Source organism: Gekko japonicus, unplaced genomic scaffold (genome assembly GCF_001447785.1).
Source record: "Gekko japonicus isolate JY-2015 unplaced genomic scaffold, Gekko_japonicus_V1.1 scaffold131, whole genome shotgun sequence".
NCBI lineage: Eukaryota > Metazoa > Chordata > Lepidosauria > Squamata > Gekkonidae > Gekko > Gekko japonicus.
Genome location: NW_015167061.1, coordinates 2,649,193 through 2,664,343, shown reverse-complemented (window position 1 = coordinate 2,664,343; position 15,151 = coordinate 2,649,193). Strand labels below are relative to the sequence as shown.

General features: G+C 51.1%; 1 protein-coding gene across 3 annotated transcripts in view; it reads right to left on the bottom strand.

The window, feature by feature from the left end:
• The window catches only part of EIF4G3 (eukaryotic translation initiation factor 4 gamma, 3), a 100,084-nt gene that overhangs the window by 84,262 nt on the left and 671 nt on the right, over positions 1-15,151 (bottom strand). Inside the window, exons 2-3 of one of the 3 annotated variants that reach the window (XM_015412616.1) lie at positions 13,421-13,614; positions 13,000-13,071 (exon numbers count right to left, since the gene is read on the bottom strand). In XM_015412616.1, the coding sequence (XP_015268102.1) occupies positions 13,000-13,034 (35 nt within the window). In that variant the 5' untranslated portion in view covers positions 13,035-13,071; positions 13,421-13,614. Of the gene's footprint in view, positions 1-805; positions 877-12,999; positions 13,072-13,420; positions 13,615-15,076; positions 15,107-15,151 lie in introns of those variants that run through there. The other 2 variants (XM_015412619.1, XM_015412617.1) reach the window with 2 other exon arrangements.

Here is a 15,151-nt window from a genome sequence, read left to right as displayed (position 1 = left end):
AAGGCAGCATTTTATTTTCAATATGAAATGCCCACCTGTTTGCAACCACCCAGAAAAGCACAGAGTCAGCACTAGACAGATCCTTCTGTGGCCTCCGCTACACAATTCTGTCGAAAGTGAGCAGGCCGTTCCCATTCCCACACTAGGCAGTTCCTTAACTGGAAGTCCTTTTGCAATAGGATGAGCGCTACGTTGCTTAGAAAGACAGCAACGACTGACTGCCCCACAGCCACCTCTGAAAGAAAGCACAGGAATGACCCAGGACAGACGCCTTTTAAACCTACCAAAAACGCAAGGCCTAAAGAATGGGAAAGAAGATATCCTAATGGCAAACTACTGGAAGTCTTTCGTGTGCTCCTGGGTGAAGGACGCTCCTAGCCCTCCAATGTCCCCACCCAGGGGCCCGGAGAGTCCCCACCAGCACTTCCACACCCTCACGGATCAGTGGAGCACACCCCCTCCAATCCTGAGGGCATGCTGAAGCTTGCGCCCCACATGCCCCTCTGTCTCAAGTATCGCCTCTTAGGGGCCACCCCTCGAAGTTCCTTCCCCATTCTGCTGGGACCCAGACCTCTGTCCCTACTCAGAGGGCAAGCGCCGAAGACTCAGGGCAGAGCAGCCAAGAGGGAGGAGGGCCAAGGGGGTCAGGTTATGAACAGGCTGAAACAACTCCCAGTCCTCCCAGAAGAGCCACCAGGACACCTCCCGCTTTTTCAGATGCCAGGGGCTGTCAGGGAACAAGGCGCCATTAACCCTCCCCGTGCCAGAACACAAAAAAAGACATCCTTCCCATGGGCAAACTCACCTCACACACATGGCCTCCAGGATGATTTAGAAGGCAGGCAGAGACAAATCCAGCTCTCAGAAACAGAACCCCGCAGCCAACACAAGGTGGCTCATCTCTTCTCCCAAAACAGTCCCACAAAACGCCCAGCTATTTCAGAAAGCTCCCAGACCTTTGCAAAAGAGTTCTTTTTCGACCAACAAGTCTCCTTTGGAACATCAAGGAACAGAAACTGAAGCCAACTGACAGCTACATGTCTTAAACAGAAGACGTTCAGCATGTGACACGTGACACGTCAGAAACCAGGCAGGGAGCAATGCACATGTTCTCTGCATTTCGAAATACAGACACACGATACTGACTGAGCACACACAAACACCCCGTCTTCCTGTGACTCACAAAGCCAAGAACCTCGCTAGCAGTAAACAAAACGGCAACTTTCCCCTGCCCCCAAATACATTTTCTCCACTGTGCCTTTCCTATGGCATGTGGACCTGTCTAGCATCCTTCATTTCCAAACATCTCTCAGCAATCTCTAAGTACCAAACACCAGCCACAGCCATTCCAGCACGGAAGAGACAGTAGCTATGGTTTGTTTTCAGCATGGCAGTCCTGTGACATTCAAAACACACCCAGCAAGTTACCAAGGAAAGAAGGAACTCGGACACTCTCGCAAGCTCATCCCACAGCACTTGCGTAGTCTTCCAAGACGCACACGGCTTGCATGGATCCCATCGCCTGCGCCCTTTCCACACCTCACTGCACAACAGTTTGCCTGATATGAGCAGCTCTCTGGATCTGCCAGCTCATTCCCAAGAGGGTCTGACCCGCTGGCTGCCTTGCACCGCTTCATGCCGTGGCTTAGGGGTGTGCATTTGGTTTGTCTGAGCTGAATGAACCCCCGAAAATGGCCCATTCGGGCCCCTTTCAGGCTGCTGTGGGCCAATTCAGATTCTCTGATCTGAATCGGCCCCAGTATATCCTATGGGCTATTGAAGTCAATGGCGAAAACATAGGGTATATTCTGGGGGCTGGAGGGGAGGTGGTTTGAGGGAGGCTCCAAATTCACAGGGTCGCTGCTGGAGCCTCCCCCCAAGATACCCACCAAGTTTCAAGAACATTGGACTAGGGGGTCGAATTCTACAGGCCCCCAAACAGGTTGCCCCCATCCCCTCCATTGTTCTCTATGGTGGGGGGAAAGTAACGTTTTTTCCTTGGTAGGACATTGGGGGGGGGGGCAGAATGCTTCAATGTAGCTACGGGCCTGGATACATCCCAGGTCACTGGGAATGAGGTTAAAAGACCACAGGAGAGACATGAACAGGAAACGTTCTAGGAGGTGGTTTACATACAAATCCATGCAGCAAAACAAAGCAAAAAAGGCGTGAAAGCGCCTGCAGACTGAAAAAGCTTCCCATAAGGACTGTGCCACACAAACACTCACAGGAGACAGGATAGTGACTGAGAGACCCTGCCAGGGACCCCACTGCCAGGGGGAGTTAAATGGCTGACAGCCGAACTCTACAGGCTATCGACGTCCTCTGTCCAACGTTTGCAAAGCCATTCTGGAACAAAACGTCTTGGCTCAGCTGCTCACCTTTCCAGAAATCCCTCATCCAAGTGCAATACTGAAGTGCCAGATGTTACTCCAGGTGCAGACAAGCTTAGCTGGTTACACTTTGGCACAAAGGATTGCCGGAAGGTGCTGTGCAGTACTTCAGGGGTCCAGCCACACAACATGGCAACAACTGCATTGCTGGCTGACAATGAAGGAGGAAAGGACTGGATGCAGGAAGAACCTTCGTGGCAGGCAGTTCTAAAATCAGATCAGTACTGAAAAATACTTCAGCTACAACATGGGGAATATACATTTCTTTTGTTTCAAGATTTGTCTTCAACTGAGGAGCAAGTTTAATTCCATTTCATCTCCCTGACAGGTCTTAACTTCTCGATGTGGCAACTGTGACAAGACTACAACTCAACACCGCAACATGTGTGCGCTCCAGCTGCAGCCAGACTGAGGGTGCTTTAGAGTGGGGTCCAAGATTTACAGTCCAGCCCCAGCTTAGCTATTCAAACGGGTGCAGGCCATCTTACAATGTTCCCTCTAAGCTGTGGGACCTTGTGGGCAAAAATTCTACTTTGTGAGCGACTGGCATTAAAGTTCTGAGCAAGCTGTTTGGCCGCTGCATAAATTAGTTTGCTCTGGAGCTGTCCTTCCTGAGCTAAGACGAAAATGTGTGAGCCAGAGGCTAAGAAACTGTGAGCTGCCTCACACCAACTCAGCTTAGAGGGAACACTGATTCCAACACTATTTAATCACCAAATATCTCACACTGCGCAAGATCAGAAGGAAGAGTTCAGCCCTACAGCTCACACTCAAAAGCAATTTGATAAATATGATTTTTATTTTAGGAAGTCCAGGGGTCTGCACCTAAGGAAGAGTTGGGTTGGGATCAGTGTTCCCTCTAAGCCGAGTTAGTGTGAGCTAGCTCACAGTTCTTTAGCCTCCGGCTCACACATTTTTCTCTTCGCTCAGGAAGGAGGGCTCCAGAGCAAACTAATTTATGCAGTAGCCAAATCCCTCGCTCACAACTTTAATGCCAGTAGCTCACAAAGTAGACTTTTTGCTCACAAGACTCCACAGCTTAGAAGGGAGCAGTGGTGCTAACAATGGTGCATTGGAAAGGAGAGCTCAGAAATATTTATTTATTTATTTTTTATTATTGAGATTTATATCTTGCCCCATCCAGTAATTCAGCTCGGGGCGGACGGCTCCAGAGCAAACTAAATTATGCAGTAGCCAAGCCACTCGCTCACAACTTTAATACCAGTAGCTCACAAGGTAGAATTTTTGCTCACAAGACTCCACAGCTTAGAGGGAATATAGGTTGGGATGTGAACAAACTTTGTCTTTTATCATACAGAGGCCCCCGAAATCCCCAGAAACCCAAGACAAGTCCACAAAGAGTTGCTGCTGCCAGTGTTCCCCCTAAGCTGAGTGTGAGCTAGCTCACAGTTTTTTAGCCTCTGGCTCACATGTTTTTGTCTACGCTCAGGCTGGACGGCTCCAGCGCAAACTAATTTATGCAGTAGCCGAATCGCTCGCTCACAACTTTAATGCCAGTAGCTCACAAGGTAGAATTTTTGCTCACAAGACTCCATAGCTTAGAGGGAACATTGGCTGCTGCATATAGGAACTTTAGTTCTAGGCAGCCTTGACATCCAGCGCTATCAGCAAAGCCCTTTCTGTACTTCTCCAGTGAAGCCCACCCCTTGCAGACAAGGGATGCCTTAGGGAGCTTCCAGTGCATTCCCTGCCCAGCTGCTCAAATCCACCCCTGAGGATCTCACTGCCAAAACACGGAGCTCCAGGACAGACTCTGCCATGTACTTCCCCGGCCCCCGTGAACATGCCAGCCAGAGCAGAAGAGAAGAACAATGGACTTTGTGTGTGGCTGCTTGTCCAGCTCAGCGGTGCTGATGAGAAAGGCCACTTCCTTCTGCCATCCTCAGCGTGTCATTCTGAACCAGAACACCTGACTCCCTCAGCAGTGCTCCATCCAACATACTTACACTGGGGCAGAAAAACAGGAATAAGTATAGCAGGCCGGAATTTGTACTTGCAGTCTCACCTGCACTTTCAGTGAAGAAGGAAAGAATGGGCGGCTTTAAGGGTGGGACAAACTGATTGATGGAGGAGAGGTCCATCAACGTCTACTAGCCACGGTGACTAAAAGAAACCTCCACATCCAGAAGTAATCAACCTCTGAATACCATTAGTAGGAGGCAGCACTGGGAGAAGGCCTTGACCTCTCTGTCCTGTTCACTGGCCCTCCAGGGTGAGTGGCTGGCTTCTGTGTCAAAGAGGCTGCTAGACTAGATGGACCACAGGTCTGATCCAGCAGAGCTCTCCCAAGGCTCTTAAAGTTGTCCGCACCAACAGATACACACAGCAATGCCACGGCCTTCAGTCTCTCCTCCAAACAGCAGACCTCCTACCCTTAACGCACGGGAGATCCGAGTCCCAACCTGGCACATTACTAGTGAATTCCACAGGCTTGGTGTGCGATGGGAAGCCCCGCCTTCAGCAGCAGCTCCCCCACAGCACATCAGACGTGAATTAGAACAAAGGTATATGTCAGAGGGCTTGCCGTATCAGAGACACCAAAGGAAAGTCACTTCCTGTGGCGGATGTCTATTCTGCTGGAGTGGCAGCAAGATTCCCATCCCACCTGGCCTCAGGAGATCCTCCTTCTGCTGGAACCCCCTGGGAGACCAGAGGCACCGCGTCGCGAGGTGGGCCCTTCCCCTCCGTGCCACTGAAGGCCTGGCCACCGCCACCGTCCCAACTGCACTCTGCTCCTGTTTACCCACCAGGCACACAAACAATGAAGGATTAAGCAGACAAGAGGGTGGCATCATCTCTGCCTGTGCTTCATTCAGGATTGACGGCTCACTAGAGAACATGCTGCTTGGACAGAGAGGCCGGCAGAAAAAGGGCCGCTGAGCATGCATGCAGGTGACTTCCTTGCGGAATCAGTCTCGTAACAACACAAACTGCAAAAGAGGTATCCTCTCCATGGTAGTTACGGAGCCAAGTTGAGCTCCAAAGGCACCCAGGACAAACCACACCCAATGAGTCTGGTCGAGTCACTCAAAGATCCAGGAGAAGCCTGGCTGATCCAGTGGTCAGAGCTGTGACACCTCTTGACTCCTCTCACCAGCCCTTGGGGGGGATGATGGGACGCATGGAAGCAGGCTCTAAAACACTGTGAAGATACAGGTTTTCAACCCTTACAGCATACCAAACTTAACTGGGCAAATAAACAGCTCCCCAAAAACGGCTGCTAAAAGCTAAGCCGGCAAAAAGGGCTTCTTTATCCATCATGACAGTGCCCTGCATATGGAGGGGACCAGCCAAACGTGAACAGAATATGCCCCCCACTTCTCCCACAACTGTTTGCTTTTTCAAAACCAGGAAGTGACTTTCACTCTCAAAACGCCACTGAAGCCACTGAACTTGAAGATTAACAATCAGAGTAGGGAGTAGGGAAGAGGAACACGGGGAATATTAACAAAAGCTCCGGGCCTGAAAGGGCTCTTTGTCTCTGTGGTCAATGCCAGCCTTCTGAATGGCTCGGCACAGAGCAGGAAGAGAATGGGGGGGGGGGGGGAGACCAACAGTCCAAGCTCTTCAGGGGACATCTCCTCAGCTGCCAAGCTACAAGCCAGAAAAGCAACTCTTGCATGAGCGCAGCAGAGACACAGGCATTGTCTGTTCGCAGACACCGCCTGAAAGGACACACTCTGCTCTTGCTCCAGGGAGAAATCCCCATGCCAGGAACTGGACATCCCACCCCTCCCACACTCATCAGCCAAATAAGGGCAAGCTTTTTTTTTTTTTTAAGCACCTGACAGGAAACACACCCCTGGCTGTGGAACCTCTTCTTTGCCCCAGAGGTGCTTCCCCCCTCCCCAGGGAGTCTCCCCCCCGTCTTCTGCTATTATTAATGGACATTCTCTGCAAAGCACATCAAGCAATCCCTGTACTGTTAAGGACTGTCTGGAAGGGAACTCCAATATAATGATGATTTGGACCATAAGGCTTCAAGCAATGTTATCTTACACTGTTCTTACTGCATTTTCATATCTTCTCGTCTTCATATTTTGTAACCTTCCTTAAGTCTTGTTGAGAAAGGCAATTAAATAAATAATTAAGAGTCACTGCTTAAAAGCACAACTGCTCTTTCCAGCTAACAGAAATGGGTACAAAAGAGGTGTCAAAGTGTCCAACTGGCTCCATTCAGAGCTGCCAACTGAGGTCCCTGTGCTTACAGGGACAGGATCTGACAGGCTCTTCTCACAGTCAGAAGAAGAAGAAGAGGAGATTGGATTTATACCCCATGGCCCTTCACTGCCCAAGGGAGCCTCAGAGCGGCTCACAAACTCCTCTTCCTTCCCCACAACAGACACCTTGTGAGGTGGGTGGGGCTGAGAGAGCTCTGACAGAAACTGCTTTTTCAAGGAAAGCTGTGCCAAAACTATGGCTTGCCCAAGGTCATCCAGCCAGGTGCAAGTGGAGGAGTGGGGAATCAAACCCGGTTCTCCCAGATCAGAGTCTGCGCACTTAACCACTACACTAAACTGAGGTTTTATGCAACACCACCCAGCAGAAAAATGGTGGCGGGGAGGGCCATGGCTCAGCGACAGAGCCTCTGCTTTGCTTGCGGAAGGTCCCAGGTTCTACCTCCAGCATCTCCAGTTAAAAGGATCAAAGAGCAGGGGATGCAGCACACCTCAACCCACAACCATGGAGAGCCACCTCCAGACTGAGCAGACAAGACTGACCCCCAGGGCCTAGTGGTCTGGGGCTCAGTATAGAGCTCCTGCATGCATGTCCAGGTGTGGAAGAGATCAAAGGCGCAGAAACCTGCTCCTCCTCTTCCGTTATCTCTCCACAGGGACAATGGTGTGGTCCACAACATCGTCCTGTTGTGGGGAAATGTGGCTTTACAATTTTTACTAATTTTCAGTTATATATTCAGTTTATGAATTGCCTATTCCCTACAATGTAAGGCTTTAGGTGATGTACGGCCATTAAAAACAAAATTAAAACAAAAAACTGGCTGCGTTATCTCAGGTGGCATCAAACATTCCTTTGTTCCCCTACTCTGGACTGCGCTGCTGTCTCACAGGCAGGTGAGGAAAGGGCCGAAGCAAAGACAGAGGAAAGGGAAAAAGAGGAGGAGGGTGCCGGCTATGACAGAACCGTCGCTGTCCTCCACCAAAAGCCTGAGGGAACATTTCTGCCTTACAGGCCCTGTGGGATTGCATGAGGTCCCGCAGGGCCCTGGCGGTATTTGGCAGAGAGTTCCACCAGGTCAGAGCCAGGGCTGAAAAAGCCCTGGCTCTGGTTGAGGACAATGCCTTAAATCAGCGGTTCCAAACATTTTGGGCCACCACCCCCTTGGTTCCATAAACGTTAAGGCTTAAAAGCATAAACTGTTGTGTGGCCTGAAAACGATGAATGATGCACACCACACGAAGCCTTCTGCCCACTTTAAGTGACAGCCTTTGCTCAGGGGTCCATTCTGCCATGTTCTGTGGGACATGCTCCCGACATTGATCAATCCAGTAATGCGCTGCTTGGGAAGGCAGGCACTGCTGCACCCTGACCAGAAGCAGAGCATTCCAAGGTGCGCGGATGCCCAGGGCCCGGAAGCCCAAGCCCCACCCATGGAGGCTACCACTGTCTCACAGAAGGGGGCTGCAGGGCACGAGAGACCATCGCAAGCCTTGCAGCAGGGTTCAGCAAAGGTACACCGGTGACTCAACCAGGACAACTGAGCTTGGCCTGACTGAGCCTTCGCAGAGAACTGCAGACTGGATTGAGATTCCTCACTGCCCTGTTTCTGCACTCTTCAAAGCAGCCAATCAGATTCTAAAAAGTTTCTCATTTCCTTCTAAAGCCCCCTAAACACAGGAGGGGGGGCGGATCGGTCTCCTGAGCCATTCTGTGCCTGGCCCAGGGTTGGCACTAGAAGATACCAGCTACCATTTAAATCCTTCTTCCCTTTGCTGGCACTATACACATTGTTCTCCAAATGAGGAAGAGTGGGAACCTGCACCACAGACCCAGAAAGATGAAATGGCACGTGACTGCACAGGGAGTCGCCTCAGTCCAGCCCAGGGCCAAGACGCTATCTTGGACAATCACAACACTCCACCACATGGAGGAGGCAGACAATGGGCTTTCTTAACGGGCAGCTGCTATCTTGTGGAACTCATACTTTCCGAGGCTTGGCCAAACCCAACAAACGCTACACATGTTCAGAAAGAAGGCAAACCCTTTCTAACCTGAGGACACGGATCGTCACCGCTGGGAAATGCTCAGGGCAGGTTTAAGGGTTTTCTTTACTGTTCCATCATGGCTGGCTGCCTTGGATTCCGACCCCCCCCCCCCAAAAAAAGAGGGAGCAGGAGATCTATCATAAGCTTTCTCCCACTCTGAAAGTTGAGTTGCTTGTCATGACAGACCCATTCAGTGTTACATCCACTCAATCCACCTGGTACGGTTTCACAGTTTGAGAAATAAACATAGGCGGGAACATAGGCGCATACAGGAGTCCTTCTTTGTGGTGGGTTCAACAGGTGCACGAGTCCTTACAAACCACTCTATGCAGGGTGGGCCAGTAATGTTACCCCAGTAGTATTTTCATGGGGAGGAAGAATGAATGCCAAAAGTGAGGGCTTGCTGAAAAGCATTCACGCTGCAACCGAAACAGAGACAACTGGAATTAGGGTCTCCCCGCTCAGCCTGCCGCAGCTGCAGAAACTACTCCGGAAGCCTTTCAGGGGAACAAGTTAAACCCCCAAGTTCACCAGCCCACGGCTTTGAAGCTGGTACCAAAACGCACGGCCAGTACAAAACAAGCAGAAGACGACTAGTTTCTAATGGACTGGCACAACTGTCTGTAGGAATGTGGCATCTTTTCAAATTTCACAGCATTCTCCCTCTAGCAGAATGCAAAAGGAGCAACATTTCCAGTATACGAGGCAGTGGCTCTCAAGTGGGACACACCTCTAAATCTGCTCTACTTTTTGAAACCCGCTTGCCACAGCAATTCTGTTATTTTCGCCCTCCCCAGCGCAAGAATCTCACATCAACTAACACCAACTAAGTTTAAAGTATTCATTTAAACAACAACAACATATAAATACATAGATCTTCAGCACAGCACAAAGGGAGTGACCACTTGGGAAAGCTGCACACACATCACCTGAGAAACGCTGAACAGCCAATGCAATCGCCTTCTCCGCCAAAGACCAGGATGGTCTGAAAATCTTCTGGAACAATAGCAAAGTTGTGCTTGGTGAATACCAAAGAAAAAACCTGAAGAGTGACAATGGGCAAGGCCTGGCATTTAAAATTTGGTCCAAGTAAAATCAGAGAAAGCTCACAGTTGGAGAACCAGGGCAAGAAGAGAAGGAAGGCAGCAGCCATGGACCCAGTGCCAAGTCTCTCCCTAGGAATCTGCCTCTGCTCATTAGGGGAAATCCTGAATTGTTGCTATGCAAATACTCACTCTATACAGATGTCTTACCAAACATATGCATAACTCTATTGCAGGAGACATAGGAAACGGCTCTTTTGGACAGCCTCAAACATGGATGCAGCTGTCCACTACCCCTTCTGCTAACCCAATGCTCAACTGGAATGCAACAGAGGGTGGGAAACCTCTGCACAGTTCAACAGCATGCCTGACTATTCTCCAGGGTGTGTTTGTGATGCACCTTCTGCACCAGAGATGGTGTGAAATAAACATGTCACTCAATAAGTTCCCTCAATAATGGAGGACCTCCTCCACCATCTTGGCACTGTTCTACTTTCCCTTCTGAATGTCACTCACACACACCTTGGCAAGAAGGCAAGAAAATGACCGAATAACACTGCTACTGATGTCCTGGTCGCACTTGAAGAGGATCAGGTTATTCCAGCTGCAGTTGGACGCTAAACTTCGGGTTATCGGTTTCCCCGGCTGCAATACAAAACCTGGACTCTTCCAAAATGACAAAAGCAGCAACACAAAATAAACTAGCACCACTTAAGAAGGAAGCAAAGGTACACGTGGAGAGCTGCCAGCAGTCCTTCCTTCCATCCACTGAGCCACTCGAAAAGGGGTGGGTGGGATTTTTGTAATTCTCAAGGGTCCGCGTCATCAAAATGGATCAATACGGTGTTTTGGCTTAGCAGTCCTGCCAAAAGAACGAAATCCTCAAAGTCCAGGTCACACGGGACCAGGCAAGAGACTTGGCATCCAACATGCCACTGTCTGTGCCTGGCATCAGATGGCCAGGGAAGGAGGGCACAGACTGTTCCGAGCCTTCCCACCAACCACATCAAATGTTCTCAGCCAAAACAAGAAACAACCACAGAAATTAGGACTAGCTGCTAGAATCTCCACACAAGCTTCATCGCTGCACAACTAAGATCCCTCATGAGGCTGACGAGCGCCAAGAGAGATGTAGGTGGAAAAACACAAGAAAACAAAACCGGAAGTTTCACTTCGCCAGCTCAGCAGGGCAGAAACAAGTTATTTCTATGAGGCTTTCCCCCTGTCACAGCAGGTCGCGCAAGAGGTGGCCGCCACACCATGCCAAGCAAGCAGCAGGCCCTTTCCAATCCACCCACCCCAAGCCAAAGGCAGCCGGCTCTCTCAGGAGCCCAGGGCTCCCCACCAAAAAGCATCTGACCCCTTGGGGCGCAACCCTGGCCACACATTGTGCCCTGGGTGAGCAGGAGAGCATGTGAACACTCTGCATGACTGAACGCACAAGCCACAAGCAAACCCCACCAGCAAGGGTCAACCCCACATCCCTGCAAGTATCCTGGGATGATGCGTGGTGGGGACATTCCCACCCAAGCCCCAAGCAACACAGAGGAGGGATCGTGGCTCAGAAGTTGAGCATGCGCCTGGCATGTGGGAGGACCTCAAGGGTACAGCTCAGTTAGTTCTGACCCAACTAACAGTCATCTCACATCCCCACGCAGATGATGAGGTTTCCATCTCTGAGTATGACCTCATTTTGCCCCAACGATCTCCCCACTGGGATTTAACCTTTTGCCAGCAGTTCGACACCTAAGTTTTGATAATAAAATTGCCTCCAAGGGTTACATATATATGAAATGTTTTCATACGGATATGTGATGAGACCCCAATTAATTGTTTGGAGAACGTTTCAGACTGATTTCATAACCTGGAATCTTGGTAACAATGGATGTGTGGCAACTGACATTTGTTCTGCCGTGCTCTATGGATCTGCTACACAAGTGCTACCAGCAGTATTTTGCAAACAGGTGCTGCTTTTCCATTTTTGGAAAACCACTCTTAGAAGGATGCCCCACCTCCAGGGGCCAGGAAGGAACTTGGAAGGACAGGACATAAAAGCAGACACACCCCTCTGAAGTTCAGGCTCGCCCAGTGCCCGTTTCAAAGCTCAAACCTGGGTCAGTGCAATCCACAGTTGGAGCTTCTATAACAGCCTGATGGCCTTCCAGCTACCTTTGTGCAGACAATGAACAGACTGACACAGAGTTTTCAGCTGGATCCAAAATACCACAGAAAGGAGGGAGCCCAGAGTAGCCGAGACTAGCTGCATGCCCCATAATGGTTAGTACAAGGAGACTCCATCGCCCTTCCTAATACGTGGTGTGCTGATACGAATGAAGGACTGAGACAGGCCACTGCTTCCTGCTCCAGTTGCGCTGGTCAACAGAAACTGCAAGGAGCCAAGCCAGCCCATTAGGAACAGAGGCAAGCAGCAAGGCAACAGGAAGAAGAGTTGGATTTATACCCCACCTTTCACTAGGACTCTCAGAGCAGCTTAGAATCGCCTTCCCTTCCTCGCCACACAACAGACACCCTCTGTGAGGTGGGTGGGTCTGAGAGAACTGCTCTAGAGGCCTTCTTCCTGTGAGCGAGCCACATGAGCTACATGCAACACCTTTAACCAGCCACTCACCTCCACCACACTGGACAGGGCAAGGCAAAGAGCCCAGAGCCAAAGCTGCCCAGCTGTGCTCCTCAGCGCAACCTAGAGACCCATTCCAGAGCCACCATTTGGCACATAAGCCCCTACCCCACCTCATGGATGCAGTGGCAGTTTGAACCCTCGTCTCAGGAACATGTATTTGATCATCAGACCCTTTAAGTTTAATTATTCTTACCGGAATCTTGCTGATGAAGGAAAAAACTGATTAGGAAGCATGTGAGATTCAGGACAGAGTCCGGAATGAGTTGGGTGCTCACAGTGGCCCGGGCCCACTGGAAACATTCCTTCAAGTCTGCAGGTGCCAGAATCAAGTTTCTGGGAGCCAGCAGGGCATTTCAGACACCAGCTCTGGATCCAGATGGGGAAACCACCAACTCCCAGCTTAACCTACCCGGGGGGGGGGGTGGGGGGTCTGTCAAGAATAAAACATGAGAATCCCAAATGCTTCACTCTGAGCCCCTGGAGGTAAAGCAGGACAGCAATGACATTAAATGCATTTTTCCAGCAGGCACACAGTATGCCAACAGTCCAAACTCTTCCCAAAATACTCCGAAGCCCCAGAACCTGGGCAACGTAAAATGCAGGCTCAGCAGCACACTGTTATCTTTTTATCCAGGAGCATCCCAAATAAGTTAACATTAAATACCTGAACGCCTTACCCTGCTGCCTCTGCCCATTCCTCAGCCACGCTCATCAGGGCTGGCTAACCACACCACTGCAGCAAGCGTTTCCTGCAAGGAAAGACAACCACGTGCCTTACAGCGAGGAAACCTCACCCTATGTACAAGACACATTTCCTAGGCCTTTTCAAAGCTCACATGTCCCCTTTCGCATCACCCTACTTACCACCCACACAAGAAGGCCTTCACTGGCCAGCATTTCCGAGTTTAATTTCCTCTTTCCCTTCCTCATTTTTCTAATGGCCTGTGCAGACAACCCCCTTTTCTAAAGTAGCTCCTGCCTGCACTTTGGTTCCGGAGTCCTCCACCTCTTCCTTGTTCAGCGTTCAGGCACAGCTAGATCCTAAGCCTCAGGACGTGCAAAACCTGGGGTAGAAACACAAGTAAAGTCACTTCTTACCCCTCTATGGGAAAGAAATGGCTGGATCCTGACGACATAAAGGAAATTAGGCAGCTGAATTCCGACGGCTGCATTTCAAGCCAAACTTCTCATGGCCTTCTTCTTCCAGAGCACACGGCGCTGAAGACACACGGCTAGATTTTAAAGGAGCAAAACTAAATGCCACACTAGATTTAAGCAGACGTCCAGCAGGTCTAGAAAATTGAGAATTAAAGTATTTCATCACTTATAAAATCAAAATAGGAAGCCCTGAGATTATAGTACTCCCTCTTCAAAGTTCGCTGGTCCTTTTTAAAAAAACATGCGATGCTTCATCATGTCAGAGGTTTCTGAGAACCACTGTGAAGAGATCTACTTTCTTTTCCTTCCAGTCAAAGAAGTTGACGCTGATGTAGGAAGTTAAAGAGATGCTACTAGTGCTCACTAGAGAAGCAGAAAGTTGACCACCTTCACAGACAGGCAACAGAAGACATTTAACAATGTGGGAATAAAGGCATTTCATTACAGCCACAAAGCTGAAGTCCATTCAGAAGATCCCTCGTGGAGCTGGAGAGGTACAGACCACCATAGACTTCCACTATGAGAGAAGCAGGCAGCCCCAACAAAACAAAGAAAACCAACATGACTGGATTTCACTCCTGGTAGCCGCACTCAAGGATCCAACATGGCCCTTTTAAAGAAATCACCATATATTATGATTTAGCTAGAAACACCAGAGAGTAGCCAGCGTACTACTTGCCAATTAGACATGAGCTCATGCATGTCAGGCACTTTGCCCAGCTCAGGCCAGAAAACAGGCAGGGTGATGTGGAGGGCAGGGTGATGGGGAGGGGGGGGCAGGGGACGGGAGGACATGACTTGCCCACCTCCACCAGCAGCAAATAAACCACACTAAGCAAGGAAGAAAAATGAGCTGTAGGTAACTGTCTTGCAACTGTGATACTTTGCACAAGAATAAAGTGTGGCCCCGAATGGCGAGCACTTGTTGCTGACCAGGCAAAACCAGCCCCTGCTCCCCATCCAGAGAATACCCTGCTCCCCAGCCTGCAGCACGTTTTGGCCTCCCCAGAGGCAGGCGCAGCAGTTCACTCTTCACAGGCTTTCCCAGGCAACCACAGGCAACCTGACCCACCCTGCCCCACGAGATGCCCGAGCAAGGTGCTCCCCCAGCCTCTCTGGCAGGCACAGCCCCCCCCTCACCCACAGACATGCACCCCGGGGGGCTGGTGGCCTCCCTTCCAGCACATCTGGCTCCTGCTGCGCCTCCTGGGGAGCCATCTCGGAGGGAGGCGCAACCCACCAAGCCCGGCTCACCTGCCGGACCCCGCGCCTCTCGGCTCCAAGGCAGGCCCCGCCAAGCGCCGGGGGGCAGCAGCCTCCTCCTCCTCCCCCTCCCGGAAGGCGCCCTTGCCTTGCCTTGCCCCGCCAGCCCCGGGCTCGCCTCCCTTCCCCGCAGGTGCGAAGAGCCCCTTCCCCGCCGCTTCCTGTTGTGAAACAAGATCCAGCCCCCCCCCCCGGCGGCGGCCGGAGACAGACAGACAGAAAGAGCGACCCCCACCCCCCCCCCAAGCACGCCGGGGACCCCCTCCCTCGCGGGGCCCGGGGGGGGAGCGCGCGCCGGCCGGCCTGCCTGCCTGCCTGCACCGGGAAGGATACTGCTGGGGGGGCGGCTGCTGGGGCTGCTGGGGCGGGAGGCCCCGCAGGCCCGGGTGAGGCGGCGCGGGCGGCGGC